The sequence below is a fragment of the Barbus barbus genome, assembly GCF_936440315.1.
Source record: "Barbus barbus genome assembly, chromosome: 34".
NCBI classification, from domain to species: Eukaryota; Metazoa; Chordata; class Actinopteri; order Cypriniformes; family Cyprinidae; genus Barbus; species Barbus barbus.
In genome coordinates, this window is record NC_136762.1 from 20,698,931 (window position 1) to 20,717,582 (window position 18,652).

Consider the following 18,652-nt stretch of genomic DNA (forward strand, 5'->3'; position numbering starts at 1 on the left):
TTTCAGAAGCCTGACATTTCTGTTTAAAATATCCTTTTTTTTATTGATCTTATGTAATATTCTAATTTTCTGAGACACTGAAGTTTGGGTTTTCATTATCTGTAAGCCATAATCATCAAAATTTCAAGAAATAAAGGCTTGAAATATTTCACTCTGTGTAATGAATCTATATAATCTATGGGTTTCACTTTCTGAAATGAGTGACCAAAAATATTAACCTTTTTCATGATATTCAATAATTTTTTTTAGATGTACCCGTGTGTGTGGGTAAATATATATATATATATATATATATATATATATATATATATATACACACACACACATACACTACTGTCAAACGATTAATCGCATCCAAAATAAACATTTTTGTTAACATAATGTGTGCACTGTGTATATTTATGTATATAAATACAAACACATGTAATTATATATTTAAGAAAATTTGTTTATATAAATATATTCAGATAGAATATAAATGTATATACATGTAAATATTATCTATATATATATATATGTACTGTATGTGTGTGTATTTATATATACATAAACAATACACATACGTAAACAAACTTATTTTGGATGTGATTAATCATTTGACAGCACTAATATATATATATATATATATAAATTTTATTTATTTTTAGATGTAAAAAGATGTTTAAATGTGGTATAACAGTGGGTTAATATTGTTGGATAGTAATTAAACATTATATTTTCTGTCCTCAAATAAGGTTGATATTTACTCCGGTCTCCTAGTGTATATAAAAAAAATACAGTGCTTTGTATATTACAGTTTGTATCATTTTCAGACGATTGTTATAATGGCATTATATTGTGCATTGACATTTTCATTAAATACTCCAGCAAAGCATATAAAGTTTTATATACAAATTTGATGAGCAACACAATTCATAAGGTTTGTATGAGTTCACCATACATCATTATGAACAGCAAGAGTGAAGGCACAAGATGAGTATCTACATTATAAAAAATATTGTCCTTCTATTTCCTATCATACAGTATCTACAATTCAACACACTGGAGCTTGCGCACACACACACACACACACACACACGCTGCGCAGTTTGATCTATGGAACTGGAAAGTACTGCAAAGAGCAATGCAAACCATTCAGGTCGACTGCAACCAATACCTGCAGCTGATCCTTCAACCCACCTCAACAGGTAGTCAGTGCTGGGGTACAGAACTATATAGTGCTTTCTTTACAAAAGACAGCAGTCTTTTGTCTTGTGTGGTTATGTTTACACATTAATAAAGTCTCTTTAGGCCGCTGTTGGCGAGCGTCACACACGGCTGGAGAATGATGGCAAAACACATTTTCAGTGTGTGTGTGGCCTGATGTAATCTGAGGTGGGATCTTCCTTTGCTCGTTCTACTTTCAGAGTGGCTCTCAGAGACCAACAACAGGTGAGATAAGAGCAGGTCATCCTGGAACGAGACAAAAAGAGCGCAAGAACAAACTTGTTAATCGCTTGGCACTGAATCAGTCAAAGTAAATTAAAACATGTCTCATGAAGCCTCTTAATTTATGTGAATTAGCACAGGCACAGTGAGGTTTGGCTTGGTCTCTTAAAGGGATAGGTCACTTTTTTTTATTTCTTTTTTTTTTACAATGGAAGTGAATGGGGACTGTGACTTTCAAGCTGCAAAAATGACAAAAAGCACCACAAAAGTAGAACATATGTCTTTGTGTGTTACATTTCAAGTATTCTGAAGCCATATAATAGAAAAAGCCATATGATTGTGTTTTAGTTATTTGCAGAGAATAGTTTATGTTAAAACACTGTCTCACAATGCATTGTGCCAGAAATTGTCAAAATGAATCAAAGCTTTGGAATATATTGCACACGTCATATGGACGGAGCCCATTTGAAAAAAAAAAAAAATAGTGGCCACAAATTAAGAATTAATGTATCATTATATACATTATAAAAGTATCCTTGTAGCTTCATAAATCTAAGGCAGAACCACTGCAAATAAGGTTCTTGGCACATGGCACATGGACTATTTTAACGATATCCTTATATCGTTAAAATTTCTGGGTCTTGAACGTGTCAGTTGCATTGCTGTTTATGCAGGATCAGAAAGCTCTCAGATTTCATCCAAAATATCTTAATTTCATGATTTATGAACAACATGAGGGTGAGTAATAAAGAGAATTTTCATTGTTGGGTGAACTATCCACTTAATTCTGTCTACGATATCTAAATTTTTTTCATCCATGTATGTTTGGACTACTTTTAAATTACTTTTATGTTTCTTTTAGTCATTTCCAAGCTTGACAGTCCCCAGTTATTTTCATTATATGGACAAGAACAACCCTATCATTCTATTAAAATTCTCTTTGTGACTTTGATGGAAAAAACGTCGTGCAGATTTGGAACAAGTTGATAACAGAAATGTTTTATACTATTGTAAGCTTCCTTTTTAGTTTATAATCTCACATGTCAAGGTTAAATACTTGAAACAAAAACAGAAATCGATATAATCCCAAACATCTTGATTCATCGTGTTTAAAGCTCACTACTAGCTGGTGACATTTTGAAGGGTAACAAAGTAGGGAAGGCATGACTTCACGTGTTTCACACCAGCACGCTGTTTGACAAAGGCCCCTTTTATGTGTTTCAAAGGAAATTGAATAATTTGTTCCTTTCATGTTCGGCTTTTCACCATAAGGCTTTTGTTTCCTGTGATCGCATGTTTACACACCACCCTCGGCTCTTGATGGCATCGACGGTTTGTCAGTTGCTCATTTGCTTTGGCTCTCATAAACTAACACAGAAGTGGAGTGTTTCAACATCTCTGTTTCCATTCGGCTCACGTCTTGAATTCTGTGTAAATTCTATTGCGAAATTTTGATTGATTGTTAATATAATTCAGCTTACATGGCATATTAATGTTGAATCCCTCAATTCAAGACTTCCCTTGATTAGGTTTTTTTTTTTATTAGGGGGTTACACAATAACATTAAGCATGTTTACATTAATTAATGCATTAGGTAAAATGTCTCTTATGCTCACCAAGGCTGCATTTATTTGATTAAAAATACATTACAAAATATATTGTGAAATATTATTACAATTCAAAATATATATATATATATATATATATATATATATATATATATATATATATATAGATTCTGTTATGAATAAGAACAACATTTGAAATAAAAGTAACATTATAAATGTCTTTACTGTCACTTTTGATAAATCTAATGCATCCATGCTGAATAATTTCTTTTTATTTTAATCTTAAATCTTAAAACTAAATAAATAATCTTATTAAAATTAAAGTTAATAAATTAACTTAATTAGTCATTTATAATACATTGCTTCGCTACTGACAATGAATAATGGACCATTTTGACCCACAAAATTTCTCATTGTAACTACAATTTTATAATTTACCTGCATTTTGTGTACCATTAATGTAATAAAATACAACTCATTGACATTTAGTAAATTGATTTATGGCACAAAACTACATTTCTCATGAATTTCTGTGGAAGCATGAGAATATTATAGGACTCTTAAGCTGGACGTACCCAAGAGGACACAAGAGTTTGTCCCTGTAATGAGTTTTCTGTCAATCACTTTGGACTGATTAGTTGCGTTTGACCCTGTGGCTTCCCTCACCTTCAGTTGCAGACAGCTGTGGCTGTAGAGGCCGACTGTTTGACCCAGACTCAGCTGGGGTCAGGCCTGAGCTCTGCACGTCTCGTTCCTCGCCCTCGTCACATGAGGAGCATCTCTGTGTGGACTCTGAGGGATTGTCTGAGGTTGTGAAGGTCTGAACGAGCAGCCAGGCCTCATCAGGTGCATATCCCACATCTGCATGGCTGCTGCCCAGTGATGGATTCACCAATCTATTGGGACAAAAAAAACGTACTTTCAAATTTCATGGAGCTCCATGGAGGAGTTGAGCTGAAATTAAACTGGTTTTGATGGCATCTTAAAGACACAATGCTCATTAAATAAAAAATAATGCAGACAGAATACAAGAATGCGTCCTTATATTTTCTGAATTCACACAATACCCACATTTTAAAAAGAGCAATAACAAATAAACCAAAGTGTTTTATACTCTAGAACACTCCACTTTTTTGGAAATAGGCTCATTTTCCAACTCCCCAAGAGTTAAACTGTTGAGTTTTACCGTTTTCGAATCCATTCAGCCGATCTCCGGGTCTGGCTGTAGCACTTTTAGCTTAGCTTAGCATAGATCATTGAATCTGATTAGACCGTTAACATCTCGCTCAAAAATTATCAAAGCGTTTCGATATTTTTCCTATTTAAAACTTGACAGTGTCAACGACTACTACGACTGACGGAAAATTAAAAGGTGCGATTTCTAGGCCGATATGGCTAGGAACTATTGGGGACTACTTTCAGGCGCTGCGTAATATCATTGGTACGGCAGCAAAGTTCCTTGATTATTACGCTGGAATGAGAGTATTATTCCTAGCCATATCGGCCTAAAAAATCCTAACTTTTCATTTTCCGTCAGTCTTAGAAAAGTCAAGTTTTAAATAGGAAAAATATCGAAACATCATTTTTGAACGAGATTCTAATGGTCTAATCAGATTCAATGATCTATGCTAAGCTACGCTAAAAGTGCTACCGCCAGACCTGGAGATCGGTTGAATGGATTCAAAAACGGTAAAACTCAACTGTTTAACTCTTGGGGAGTTGGAAACTGAGCCTATTTCCAAAAAAAGTGGAGTGTTCCTTTAAGGTCCTTGCACACAGAGTCCGAAATTTTCATGTGTTTTTTCGTGTTTTTTTATTTTCTTTCGTATTTGTCATCCTTTCCTATCAAAATGCTTGCAATGGACGCAAAAACGCAGAAAATCGAACCCGATTCAAATTTTTTATGACGGACGAAAGTTTCGGAGGCAGTGTGTAAACGTGATTGACACAACGTGAAGACGTCTTATTTTTTGAACGAGCAAAAATTTTGGACTCATTGTGCAATGACCTTTAGTCAAGTGAGAAAATGTAACATAAAAGTCCATTAACGTTACTTTCTAAATAAGTAACAAAATACTTAATTCTTTTTTATTAGAAATTACACATTAATGTAATACTGCTTTTTTAAATACTGGTCAACAGTATTGTTATTAATAAGCTGACAATAAAATAAGATGTGTGGTACAGTACCATTTAAAAGTTTGTGGTCAGTTAAAAAAAAAAAAGTATTATTATTGTATTCAACAGGGATATATTTAAATAGCTCAAAATGACAGTAAAGACAAATGTCTATGAAATAAAATGTATTTCAAATAAATGATTTTCTATTCATTAAACGATCCTGAAAAAAAAAATCTAAATTAACTAAAAGTCATTTCAAAATTATCATTAAAATATTAAAGTTAATATAATGATAAATGTTTCATGAGCAGGATGATTTCTGAAGGATCATGTGACAATGATACTGAAAATTCAGCTTTGCATCACAGTAATAAAGTGCATTTTAAAATATATTTGTAACGGAACTGTTTGTTTAGTTTCCTTTTTTCCTTATTTGGTTCTTCCTGTTTTAGTTCATGACCTAGTTTTGTTAATTAGTTATATTCATCACCTGTGTTTGATTCAATTACCTTGTTTCCTCGTTTGTTCCAGCCCCTTTATAAGTCCTCAGTTTTGCCTTTATGTTTGTCGGATCTTAAGTTAATAATGTCTTATGTGAGTTGATGCCATTGATTAAAGAATATTCCTTTTTGTTTCATTCCTTCGTCGAGAGCTTTATTGCTACAACCACCGACGCATAACAGAAGATCCGACCGACACAGAAGATTAAACAGATCGTCGAAATGACTCCGGCTGAAGTCGCGCTGTATGGGTTGCGGCAGGGCGGCCTGAGGTTGGAGCGATATGTGGAGGTTTTCCTCGAGCTCGCCAACCAGGTGAGCTGGCGCGACGCGGCTCTAGGTGCACATTTCCTGCTGGGGTTGGATGACGAGATCATTCGCTGCGAGCTTCCCAAAGGTAGTTTTCCCCTGATCGAGCTTATTAATCTAATTTTCTGTCTTAATGGAATCGACGAAGAAGTCGAGGAAATTCCCCAAACTCGTCATCCCGCTCCAGCAGAAAAGCACCGCGTCTCCCCAGCTCTTCCCACGCCAGGATCCTCCACATACCTCTCCAACGACTCCTCCCGCCTGCCCAACCATAAAGGTCCACCGCCCGCGGCGAAGAGGATCCCGCCATGCACGGCGATGAATGTTCCGCCCGCGGCAAGGAGGAAACCGTCGCAAAGGGCGATGTACGTTGCGCCGTTCGTGACGAAGAGGATCCCGCCGTGTTCGGCGATGAATGTTCCGCCCGCGGCGAGGAGGATGCCGCCGAAAAGGGCGATGAACGTTGCGCCAGCTGCGGTGAAAAGGGTTCCGCCGCCCACGCCTCAGATTCAGGAAAGGGGGCTATTGGATGAGGCTCTTCCCCCGGAGTTCTCGGCTCCCATGCTCACACCAGTGACTGCTCCTCGCCGGTGCCATCCAGTGCCTGCCCCTCGTCTGTGTCCTCCTATCCCTGCACCTCGCAAGAGGGTCCCGTCCAGCCCGCCTGAGTTCCCGCTGGTCCCGTCCAGCCCGCCTGAGTTCCCGCTGGTCCCGTCCAGCCCGCCTGAGTTCCCGCTGGTCCCGTCCAGCCCGCCTGAGTTCCCGCTGGTCCCGTCCAGCCCGCCTGAGTTCCCGCTGGTCCCGTCCAGCCCACCTGAGTTCCCGCTGGTCCCGTCCAGCCCCGCGCCTCCCGTGCGCCCTCTAATGTCCGCGCTGCAAGAGCGCCCTCTAATGTCCGCGCTGCAAGAGCGCCCTCTAAGGTCCGCGCTACAAGAGCGCCCCTTTGAATCCGCGCTGCAAGAGCGCCCCCAAATGTCCGTGCTGCCAGAGCACCCTCCTGCGTCTCCGCTGGTCCCATCCAGCACTCCTTCGTCTCCGCTGGTTCTATCCAGCTTCGCGCCTCCCGTGCGCCCTCAAGTGTTCGCGCTACAAGAGCGCCCTCAAGTGTCTGCGCCGCTAGAGTACCCTCACGAGTCCGCGCTGCCAGAACGCCCTCCTGCATCTACGCTGGTCCCGTCCAGCTCTCCTTCGTCTCCGCTGGTTCCGTCCAGCTCCGCGCCTCCAGAGCGCCCTCAAGCGCCCGCTCCTCCAGAGCGCCCTCAAGCGCCCGCTCCTCCAGAGCGCCCTCAAAAGCCCGCTCCTCCAGAGCGCCCCCAAGCGCCCGCTCCTCCAATGTGGCCGCCTGAGGGGAACTTCCCCAAAGAAATTTTGGGGGGGGGCCATATAGTCTCAGTCTGTGTGGCCAGGCCAAGGGCCAAGGCCACAGAGGACCCCGATCCGCCGTGGCCGCCCAAGGACCCTGATCCGCCGAGGCCGCCCAAGGACCCCGATCCGCCAAGGCCGCCCAAGGACCCCGATCCGCCAAGGCCGCCCAAGGACCCCGATCCGCCGTGGCCGCCCAAGGACCCCGATCTGCCGTGGCCGCCCAAGGACCCCGATCCGCCGTGGCCGCCCAAGGACCCCGATCCGCCGTGGCCGCCCAAGGACCCCGATCCGCCGTGGCCTCCCAAGGACCCCGATCCGCCGTGGCATGCCGAATCTCCTGATCCGCCATGGCCTCCCGAGTCTCCAGTCCCGCCATGGTCTCCCGAGTCTCCAGTCCCGCCATGGTCTCCCGAGTCTCCAGTCCCGCCATGGTCTCCCGTGTCTCCAGATCCGCCATGGCCTCCCGAATCTCCAGTCCTGCCATGGCCTCCCAAGGCTCCAGATCCGCCATGGCCTCCCGAATCTCCAGTCCTGCCATGGCCTCCCAAGGCTCCAGATCCACCATGGCCTCCCGAATCTCCAGTCCTGCCATGGTCTCCCAAGGCTCCTGATCCGTCCTGGAGGCTTCCCTGTCCCAGCCTGGTCCTGCTCCAGCCTCCAGGACGCCCACCCCCCCTCCCCGATGTTACTGTTACGGTGCGGGACGCACCTTCCGGGAGGGGGGCGATATCTGTAACGGAACTGTTTGTTTAGTTTCCTTTTTTCCTTATTTGGTTCTTCCTGTTTTAGTTCATGACCTAGTTTTGTTAATTAGTTATATTCATCACCTGTGTTTGATTCAATTACCTTGTTTCCTCGTTTGTTCCAGCCCCTTTATAAGTCCTCAGTTTTGCCTTTATGTTTGTCGGATCTTAAGTTAATAATGTCTTATGTGAGTTGATGCCATTGATTAAAGAATATTCCTTTTTGTTTCATTCCTTCGTCGAGAGCTTTATTGCTACAACCACCGACGCATAACAATATTACAATAGAACACAGTTACTGCATTTTAAACTGTAATAGTATTTCACAATATTACTGTTAAAAATAGAAAGAATTGTGTGGGCAATTATAAAAGAATCTGTTGAATTTGATCTAATCTTCCAGATCTGCCATGCAGAGTAAAGTGGCACAGATCCAAACCTGATCATTTAAGCTCATTTGAATGTGAATGTGTCTGGCTGAAGGACCCACCCTTCATTGAGACTGTTCTGAGAGTGATAGGGACGACTCTCACGGCCGCGGCTCTGGCTCCAGGTGTCATCGCAGCACAAAGACGGGATCAGGTTCACAGGACCTGGAAAACAAACCGCACATGAATCTAATGTCACGACAATCAACATTCCTGTGACGTGATTAATAAAATGCTCATCTGACAGATCATTACTGGCTAATTGACATGTTTGGACTCGTCCAGAGAAAACACACAACTCCTCATCACACTCCAACAATTTAGCAGCGTGTTAGTAAGACTTCTGAAAGGTGTGTGAAACTCACCGCAGGTCTGTCCTGAGCTGTGACTGCAGTGACAACAAGGGCGCTGGGAAAACTCCAGAACCCTCCCCCGATCCAGACAAGACAGCTCGGACCCCACATAAGGACCCTCATGGGACCTCAATGAAACTGAGACACCGACACACGAAACAATAGAATAAAAACTGTGAAATTTCATTATTGCCTGATAAGATAAAGATTAAAGCATAATAATACTTTATTATTTTTTCAAAACCATGTTAAAAATCATGGCAAAAACCCTGTACTGCATGATATCAGGTGTCTTAATGTTTTTTTTTTAAATAGCAGCAACAGTAACATAATAAAAGGCAATGTATAATAAATTATTGATAAAAATATATTATATAAATTATGCAGCTCTTCAAATGTTTAGGGTTAATACGTTTTGTTTTTTGTTTTGTTTTTTTGTTTTATTTTTATTTATTTATTTATTTTCGGGGAGGGGGGGGGTTGTTGTTGTTTGCTTTTTGTTTTTTCAAAGAAACAATAAAAATATTTTTATTCAGCCAGGATGCATTAAATTGATCAAAACAATAAAATACATTTTAAAATATATTCACAATATTACTGTTTTCACTGGAATTTTGATCAAGTAAATGCAGTCTTGATATCTCAAAAAATTATCACTTCACGTCACTTATTTTAGCATGTTTTGTAACTATAAGAACCATAGTTACTTTGGTACAGTAAATATTTGTAAAGCGTGATTGGAAATCTTTTATTTAATAGTACTACTAATAAAATTATACCGTTATTCCACAAGCTTTCTAATCATAAACCATGTCTCTTGTACTAAAACTCTGACACATGATCAGAGGAAGGAGCAGATGGCTTGACTCACTCGGTTTCTTCTCCAGCAGCTGTCTCTTACAGTAGATGACACACAGGATGAAGAGGGCGAGCAGGACGGTGGCCAGCGCACTGCAGATGACCGCAGCTAGGGCCATGTCTCTGGGGCTGGTCACCGCAGGCTGGACCGGGACAAAATTCACTCGCCCCATACCTGAAAGATACACAGCAGAGAGAGGAAGTGAGGTCACCGAGGAGCTCCAGTTCAGTTTTTACTCTATTATTGACTCCCATACAGTAAGTGCAGCACAAAAGGAAATTGACAGAATGTGTGTTCAAATAGGGACCAGGATCTGTCAAGCTCCAAAAAAGGATAAATATCAGCCACTAATAAGTGTTATGAATACCCATTTTAAAGTGCCCCTATTATGGGTTATGAAAGGTTCATATTTTGGTTTTGAGAGTCCCCAACAACAGATTGACATGCATGCAAGGTCAAAAAAACACTTTAATTTTCTTATAATATGCATTTATTATTACCTTATTTGCTCAACGACTCCCAAACTAAACGATTCGCTCAACGATTCATTTCTCCAAACCCCTCCTTTGCGTGACGCTAACCTGCAGTGATTGGTCCGATTGGTCCACATCAAGTCACCTTTTAAGTCAAGTCACCTTTATTTATATAGCGCTTTTAACAATGTAAATTGTGTCAAAGCAACTGCACAATATCAAAAAAGGAAAATAGTGTGTCAATCATGTAAAATGAAAAGATTAAAAAAGATTTTCAGTTAAAGGCATTTCATTATTGAATTCAGTGATGTCATCATCCAGCTCAGTTCAGTTTAAATAGTGTCTTTGCAATCAGGTCGACGATATCGCTGGAAATGAAGTGTCCCCAACTAATCAAGCCAGAGGCGACAGCGGCAAGGAACCAAAACTCCATCGGTGACAGAATGGAGAAAAAAACCTTGGGAGAAACCAGGCTCAGTCGGGGGGCCAGTTCTCCTCTGGCCAGATGAACCAGCAGTTCAATTCCAACTGCAGCAAAGTCAGATTGTAAGGGCTCAACTGGTTCCAGTGGTCTTTTCCCGATGGCTGTCTAAGTGGCGGGGTCCTCTCTGGGGATCTGTCTCTGGCGCTCATCTCGGTGTCCTGGTCTCCGCTGACGTTCAGGGCTGTAGAGGTCATCTCTGGGTGCTGATCCACCATCTGATCTGGATACGAACTGGATCTGGTGACTGCAGTGACCATCTGATCTGGATACGAACTGGATCTGGTGACTGCAGTGACCATCTGATCTGGATACGAACTGGATCTGGTGACTGCAGTGACCATCTGATCTGGATACGAACTGGATCTGGTGACTGCAGTGACCATCTGATCTGGATACGAACTGGATCTGGTGACTGCAGTGACCATCTGATCTGGATACGAACTGGATCTGGTGACTGCAGTGACCATCTGATCTGGATACGAACTGGATCTGGTGACTGCAGTGACCATCTGATCTGGATACGAACTGGATCTGGTGACTGCAGTGACCATCTGATCTGGATACGAACTGGATCTGGTGACTGCAGTGACCATCTGATCTGGATACGAACTGGATCTGGTGACTGCAGTGACCATCTGATGTGGATACGAACTGGATCTGGTGACTGCAGTGACCATCTGATCTGGATACGAACTGGATCTGGTGACTGCAGTGACCATCTGATCTGGATACGGACTGGATCTGGTGACTGCAGTGACCATCTGATCTGGATAAGAACTGGATCTGGTGACTGCAGTGACCATCTGATCTGGATACGAACTGGATCTGGTGACTGCAGTGACCATCTGATCTGGATACGAACTGGATCTGGTGACTGCAGTGACCATCTGATGTGGATACGAACTGGATCTGGTGACTGCAGTGACCATCTGATGTGGATACGAACTGGATCTGGTGACTGCAGTGACCATCTGATCTGGATACGGACTGGATCTGGTGACTGCAGTGACCATCTGATCTGGATACGAACTGGATCTGGTGACTGCAGTGACCATCTGATCTGGATACGAACTGGATCTGGTGACTGCAGTGACCATCTGATCTGGATACGAACTGGATCGGGTGACAGCAGTGACCATCTGATCTGGATACGAACTGGATCGGGTGACTGCAGTGACCATCTGATCTGGATACGAACTGGATCTGGTGACTGCAGTGATCATCTGATCTGGATACGAACTGGATCTGGTGACTGCAGTGACCATCTGATCTGGATACGAACTGGATCTGGTGACTGCAGTGACCATCTGATCTGGATACGAACTGGATCTGGTGACTGCAGTGACCATCTGATCTGGATACGAACTGGATCTGGTGACTGCAGTGACCATCTGATCTGGATACGAACTGGATCTGGTGACTGCAGTGACCATCTGATCTGGATACGAACTGGATCTGGTGACTGCAGTGACCATCTGGGCTGGATACGAACTGGATCGGGTGGCTACGATGTTACATCAACATGAAATAGCTTGGGATTCGTTTTAAAAACGACTCGTTTCAATGATTCAGAGTCAACTCTCTTTTGAGAGACAATAACTTTATACACGGAGCACTGTCAGATTTAAAACTTTGCAGGATGTTTTCATTCACTGAAAGGTCATTTTCAAAAATCCATAATAGGGGCACTTTAATAAATATTTTACAGCTTGACAGGTTCATCCCTTATTTACTTTCACTGTATAAAAAAAAGAGCTGCTAAAATTGTTACTGAAGAAAAATGGTTTGAACTACATGAGGATGACTAAATGATGAGTAAAAAAATGTAATCCTACAAATTAATCTAGAAGCAGAGTAATTATCGTTAACTGAAACAATTTTTGTTCATTAAAATAAAGCTGAAATAAAATAATAATAATAAAAATTAGAAATGTTGTCTTGTCAAATTGAAATACAAAATTTTCTAAAATAACTGAAATGCATAAAAACTAAAACTGAAATTTCCAAAAATAAACTCAAAATATTAAAAATAAAAGTTAACTCAAATATTAATAAAAATTAGTATAGTATATAAATGATACAAAAATAACACTGCAGGCTAAAGGGCCCAAATTACTTAAGCGAAATCCAAGAACAAATCTGGTTGAAAAGGAAAATCTGTTTCGGTGTTTTGAAACAGCTTGCAGGCGCTAACTTTCCACAAAACTTTGCGCCAGTCGCGGGCACCTTCCAACTGCCATTTGATCTGAGGCTCCACCTTCTTTGACATGGAAATATTTTTTCTTGTTTTCATTCAGTAAGTCGAGATCAGAAAAGAAACATCAGATGCTTGTGAACAGTAAACCGTTGGCAACTATTTCAAATTTCTGTTTGCCTCTGAGCGCAGAACGCAGAAGAACTTTGCCGTTAGTACTGTATGTTAGGGCCTTAATTCACCAAGAGCTCCTTTAAGAATCTCCAACAAGATTTAATAATAGTGTTATAAAACCCAGACATTATTTGAAGAGGCTTTCGTGTTCTACACTTTCCATTTTTCCACCATGTGACCCATTCTGTCTCATCTTCCATTAAACCTGCCAAAACCAAAACCCCAGCTTGAGTGTGTGCATGTGTGTGTCACAAATCTCCTCTCGCTGCGGTTGCGGCTGGGAATCGGCTCCAAAGAAAACGCAGTTTAAATAGCAGAAATGTCCTGAAGGTGAAGGGCACATTCCCGGCCTGCCGATAATTTTTCAACCCTTCACCCCGGGCAAGTCGGGCCTTCACTTGCCAGTCTAGTGAGCCCATTATTAAGCGGCAGATCAAGGCCGAGGGCGGTCACTGCTATATGTTTGAAGTCGGGTTGGGGAATGTGTAATCAGCCTGAGAAAACAGCTGCCACAGTCTGAAGGCACCGCAAGAACTCTGATGTCACCGTCTAGAGAGCCTTCCCTATCCTGAAGACAACAGTCATCTGAGAAAAAGCGAGGGACTATCAAGTGACTGATCTAGCCTGAAGAAGGGGTTTTACAGTCCGTCTTCTTCTGACACCGACTATTAAGTCATTGTGATAATTGGGGTTATCATGTTATCTGGTGTGTACGACTGGAAAAACGGCTGTGTGGTGAGCTCTAAAGAGTGTATGTTCACATTAACGGTTCTTTCGATAGTAACAGTTAATCAATTAACAGCTAGTTAGCAACTACCTAGAACACCCTAACAACGACTTCATGTGACAGTCTGGTCTTGGAAGTGAAAAAAACTCATTCATTTTCTCTATAGGGAAACTAAACTATACTGTGAGCTATGAGGCTGCTCATCGATGGTATGTGCTTTTGTTTGAAGCAGGTCTGCATAATTTCCACTTAAACATGTTTAACATTGAAATTCCAGGTGAAAAACTGATTCTGCAAAAAGAAAAATCTGTAACACTTTAGTATATGGACCAATTCTCACTATTAACTTGCTGCTTATTATAGCATGCCTATGATTGACATATTGGCTGTTTATTAGTACTTATAAAGCACATATTCTGCATGACCGTATTCTACATCCTAACATAATAACTATTTAGCGACCACCCACTCTCATAGACTGCGAATGACGAGTCCCTACACGCTCAAAATACTGAAATATATTTGTCATTTGCAATGCTTTCATGTGTCTATAGTTCTTTCCCTTATTGAAACCATAAAGTACACACCTTTTTGTCTGATTTTCAAACACTATTTAGCTTCAAATCAAAGTTTGCAGTGTTGTAGTTCACCTTGTGGCTGGTTGGTTTGGTTCTTGGCTTCTCTCTATGAGAAAAATGAATGGGAAAAATACTTCCAGGACCAGATGAAAAACTAGGCAGCTAGAGGTTGATGTTAGCATGCTGCTAAGCTAACAGCACAAACGTCAAAAATATATAGTAAACATATTTTTGGGAAATCACTCTTAAAACTAAAGTTTCCCAAAGGAGTTGTTCATTGCAATGGCACTGAATAAGCATTTTGGGTTCTCGACAGTACCTTTCAGTAAACCGTTCTTAAGAGAGTTCCTTTTTTTAGTGTGAAGAATATTTAATATTTTGTGGAATGGAAAGGTTCCATGGATGCTGAGGGTTCTTCATGGAACAATAAATGCCAATAAACAACCTTTATTTTTTTTTAAGTCTTGTATATGTTACTTTTAAAAGTAATGCATTACCATATATTGCATTACCCAAATAAAGTAACTAATTGTGTCACTTAGTTACTCTTTATGGACAGAAATGCATAACGTTACTTTTGTATTACTTTTTGTCACCTGGGCTGGGCTTGCTCAATAACACACACACAAAAAGTTGAATGAAGGAAGTGCCTCTGCCTCTTCACCTCACTCCAGATTTCTCTTCTGTCAGTAAATGAATGGGAAAACAAAGTAACTTGCGTTACTTATTTGAAAAAGTAACTCCGATATTTAATTGTAAATTTATATCACAAATAAAATAGTGCGTTACTTTACTAGTTGCTTGAAAAAAGTAATCAGATTATGTAACTCGTATTACTAGTAATACTGCTGGCAAGTTTCCAGAACCACTCTAAAACCAGCAAAGCAGACCAGCCTGCCCAGCTTGGATAGACTAGCAACTTCATGGCTTGGCAACTCTCACTGGTATTATAGTGACAGGTTTTGCACAGGCTTCAAAGGCTTCTTTATAAAAAAGCAAAAATCTAGTTTAATGAAAAAGAGTTTTGCATTTTTTTCATTCAATACCAGCAATCTGTAAGACTAGAATACATCAAAACATATAGTAACAGTACAGATATGTCTATTCCAAATCCTACAGTCAGATTTTGGAACAAAGACTACAACACATAGAGATAAAGCCTATGGACTTCTTTATGTCGACGTATTATTTTGGTATAATGAAGTTAAATATGAACCAGATATTTGTTCAACATCTTTTCATTGGATGGATACAAGCATTCTTTATTTGCTCTATGGTAAATTAATCATTAAGTAAACATGGGCTTGGCCTTCACAGATACAAGTGCTCTTTGTGAGACACTGTCAACATCAGTTGAGCTCTCAAAACAAGTTTCTTTGTTAGAGATGTGTGCCTTTGTGCACTCCGTTTGAAGACATAATCAAAACTATAGGTGCAGAGCTCATCATTTAGTCCTATAGTGACTAATCTCTTACTTTACAATAGAGCATTTGGCCATCAGCAGATTTAGAAGATATTTAGCTTTGCCAAGGTGTTGCTATGTGCATTTGAAGGTGTTTGCAAGCTGATATAGTGTGCGAGGTGGTTGATAGGTTTTTTGAGTGGTTGCTAGGTGGTTACTTTCTGTCCCAAGTGTAAAGTCTCTATGACGGTGTCTGAATATGCCTTCTTACATACTATACAGTAAGCAACAGTATGGCAAAAGAGTAGTATATCAGAATTCCCAGTATTCGAAAAACAGTTTGCGTAACTCCTTCAATGTTAAACCCAAAGTATACTTCAGTTTTTATGCGTACGCTAGCGTGTGCGTAGTATGTGCATGATGTAAATTTAATCAGCATTGTATGTGTGTACTGCACATGCACATCCCAATTTTTCTCTCTGCACACAGCAAGTTTCACATGAGCCTTTATTTATTTTGCATTACTTGGTTTGTCCACAAGGTGGCAGTACATGTTGTTTAAAGTAGTAAAAGAAACTAATGAGATGGAACAACAACAACAACAAACTAACTACTGGAGAAGCAATTATAGATGTCCACATTGACTAGTGCTTTAACACATTTAAAGACAGTTTTATCGCTCATAACTTTCAGAGAGAAATGCCGCAGACTCTGGACAAAGAAGAAACTTTTGAGAGCTCATGTGTTGAACGCATATGTTCACGTATACTATGCATTCGCATAAAAACCAAAGTAAACTTTGGGCTTGATGTTGAGTTCAAGTCGTCCTGGGAAGTTTGTATTTATGAGTTGGGAAGTCATAATTATGACATCAGGTGCATTCAAGTCACTTTCGTCAGACCAAGATGCTGATGTACTTTTTTTTTAAAAACAACACCAAGATTTTTTTAAAGGTATAGTTCACCCAAAAATGAACATTCTGTCAGAAATTACTCACCCTCATGTTGTTCCAAACACGTAAGACCTTCATTCATCTTCAGAACACAAATTAAGATATTTTTGATGAAATCTGCAAGCTTTCTGATCCTCCATAGACAGCAATATAATTTAAATGTTCCCAGGTCCAGTAACGTAGTAAAGACATTATTAAAATAGTCCATGTGACATCAGTAGTACAGCCGTTATGTTATGAAGCTACAAGAATAATATATATATATATATTTGGCTTCATAACATTTGTTATTTTTGTTTTCTTTGCGCACAAAAATTATTCTTGCAGCTTCATAAAATTATGGTTGAACCACTGATGTCACATGGACTATTTTAATAATGTCTTTACTATGTTTATGGGCCTGGGAACATTTCAGTTACATTGCTGTCAGAAAGGGTCAGAAAGCTCTTGGATTTCATCAAAAATATCTTAATTTGTGTTCTGAAGATGAACGAAGGTCTTACGGGTTTGGAACGGCATGAGGGTGAGTAATTAATGACAGAATGTTCATTTTTGGGTTCAATCTCTTTAAGTCTACTTTTACAAAATGACGAATAAGGACGGTGTATATGATATGTTTTCTCTTTATGTTTTTATTCGATTCATAAAGATTCTGTAAAATTGAACTACTACATATTGTATTTTGTACATGCAACTTAGGATAGTTTTATTCGTCGATGAAAATTATGAAAAAGTGATGAAAAAACAAAATGTTAGTGCTTTAACCCAAAGTTTCATGAGGGAATGCAATAATTTTGTGCGAGAACGCAAATGTTTTGTGAGCGAAGAAGGTTTCTTGAGAGAACAAAAACAAAAAAATCCCATCTCATATTTTTTCTGCATCATCTCCTGATCCGATTTATCTTCTCTTTACCCTATAATTTCTTTCTGAAGGCATTAAATTGCATATGTGTAGATTATGCAAGAAAACCGAAGAAAGACGTGTAAAGTGCGAATCACATATTCTTTGCATGTCCTCACAGTTTGCTCAGAGTGGTATTTCTATCTACACTGTCATGTCTCAATGCCAATCTGGCCCAGCTGTGTGCTGTCCTCCTTCCCTGCACCTCCCCACAAAACCAAAGCCTTTCCCCTCTTATCAGCTGCCCACAGCTGCAGCAAACATAGACAAAGGGCGGCCCTTGAAAAGATCCCACCTGCTGATACTATCGCTGCTCTGCGCTCCATGAGCCAATAGACTGTTCTCTTTGATATGTGCGCCTGTTGACTTTAGAGAATGCCACAATCAAACACATGGCCTTGAGACCGAAACAACTGTGGGGTGTGTAGTATAGAGGATTGTGTTGATCCCGAGCTTCCAAGCGGGTTGCTGATTAAACGCTCCATATAAGAGCCACCATTATTCACTTCATTAATTGCCATGGTTGGGGCTTTTATGCTGGTGGGGATGGGCTCTGTTCTATAACCTAGTGAGCGTCCTTGCTGTCTAACATAGGCAGCATCATAACCCAAATGGAACCACACAAGAAACTATGCATGTCCCAAAAAGCACTTCTCATGTAAAACGCACAGGACACTTGATTCACAGTTCAGTAGAGATTAAAGTTAGCATGCTAGCTAATACAACCATACACATACTAGGTACAACTTTCCAATTGTAAAAAATTATTATTAATAGTAATCATTTTAAATTGTTATTGATTATGGCCTAGAACAAGAACAAGAACACAATATAATATTTAAACAGTATATATTTAATATATACAAAATATATTCATATTTAACTTAGCATATATTTATTATTATTATTATTACTACATGTATTGCTTTTATTATCTATAATGTTACATTCACTTACAATTAGGCATGTCACAATAACAATTTTGTGCTGATTATTGTCATAAAAATAATTGTTATTAACAATTTAATTAATGTTAGTTTTGTTCATGTTCATGCCTAATGTTTTTTTATATGTATATATAATACAATAATTA

The 18,652-nt window shown here is 40.0% G+C and overlaps 1 protein-coding gene across 2 annotated transcripts in view; it reads right to left on the bottom strand.

The window, feature by feature from the left end:
* Positions 1–645: 645 nt before the first annotated feature.
* The window catches only part of LOC306854409 (tumor necrosis factor receptor superfamily member 19-like), a 35,231-nt gene continuing 17,224 nt past the window's right edge, over positions 646–18,652 (bottom strand). For both annotated transcript variants that reach the window (XM_079392373.1, XM_079392374.1), the window contains exons 6-10: positions 9,687–9,848; positions 8,828–8,953; positions 8,525–8,627; positions 3,663–3,892; positions 646–1,452 (exon numbers count right to left, since the gene is read on the bottom strand). In XM_079392373.1, coding sequence (XP_079248499.1) covers positions 1,448–1,452; positions 3,663–3,892; positions 8,525–8,627; positions 8,828–8,953; positions 9,687–9,848 — 626 coding nt within the window. In that variant the 3' untranslated portion in view covers positions 646–1,447. The remainder of the gene's footprint in view (positions 1,453–3,662; positions 3,893–8,524; positions 8,628–8,827; positions 8,954–9,686; positions 9,849–18,652) is intronic.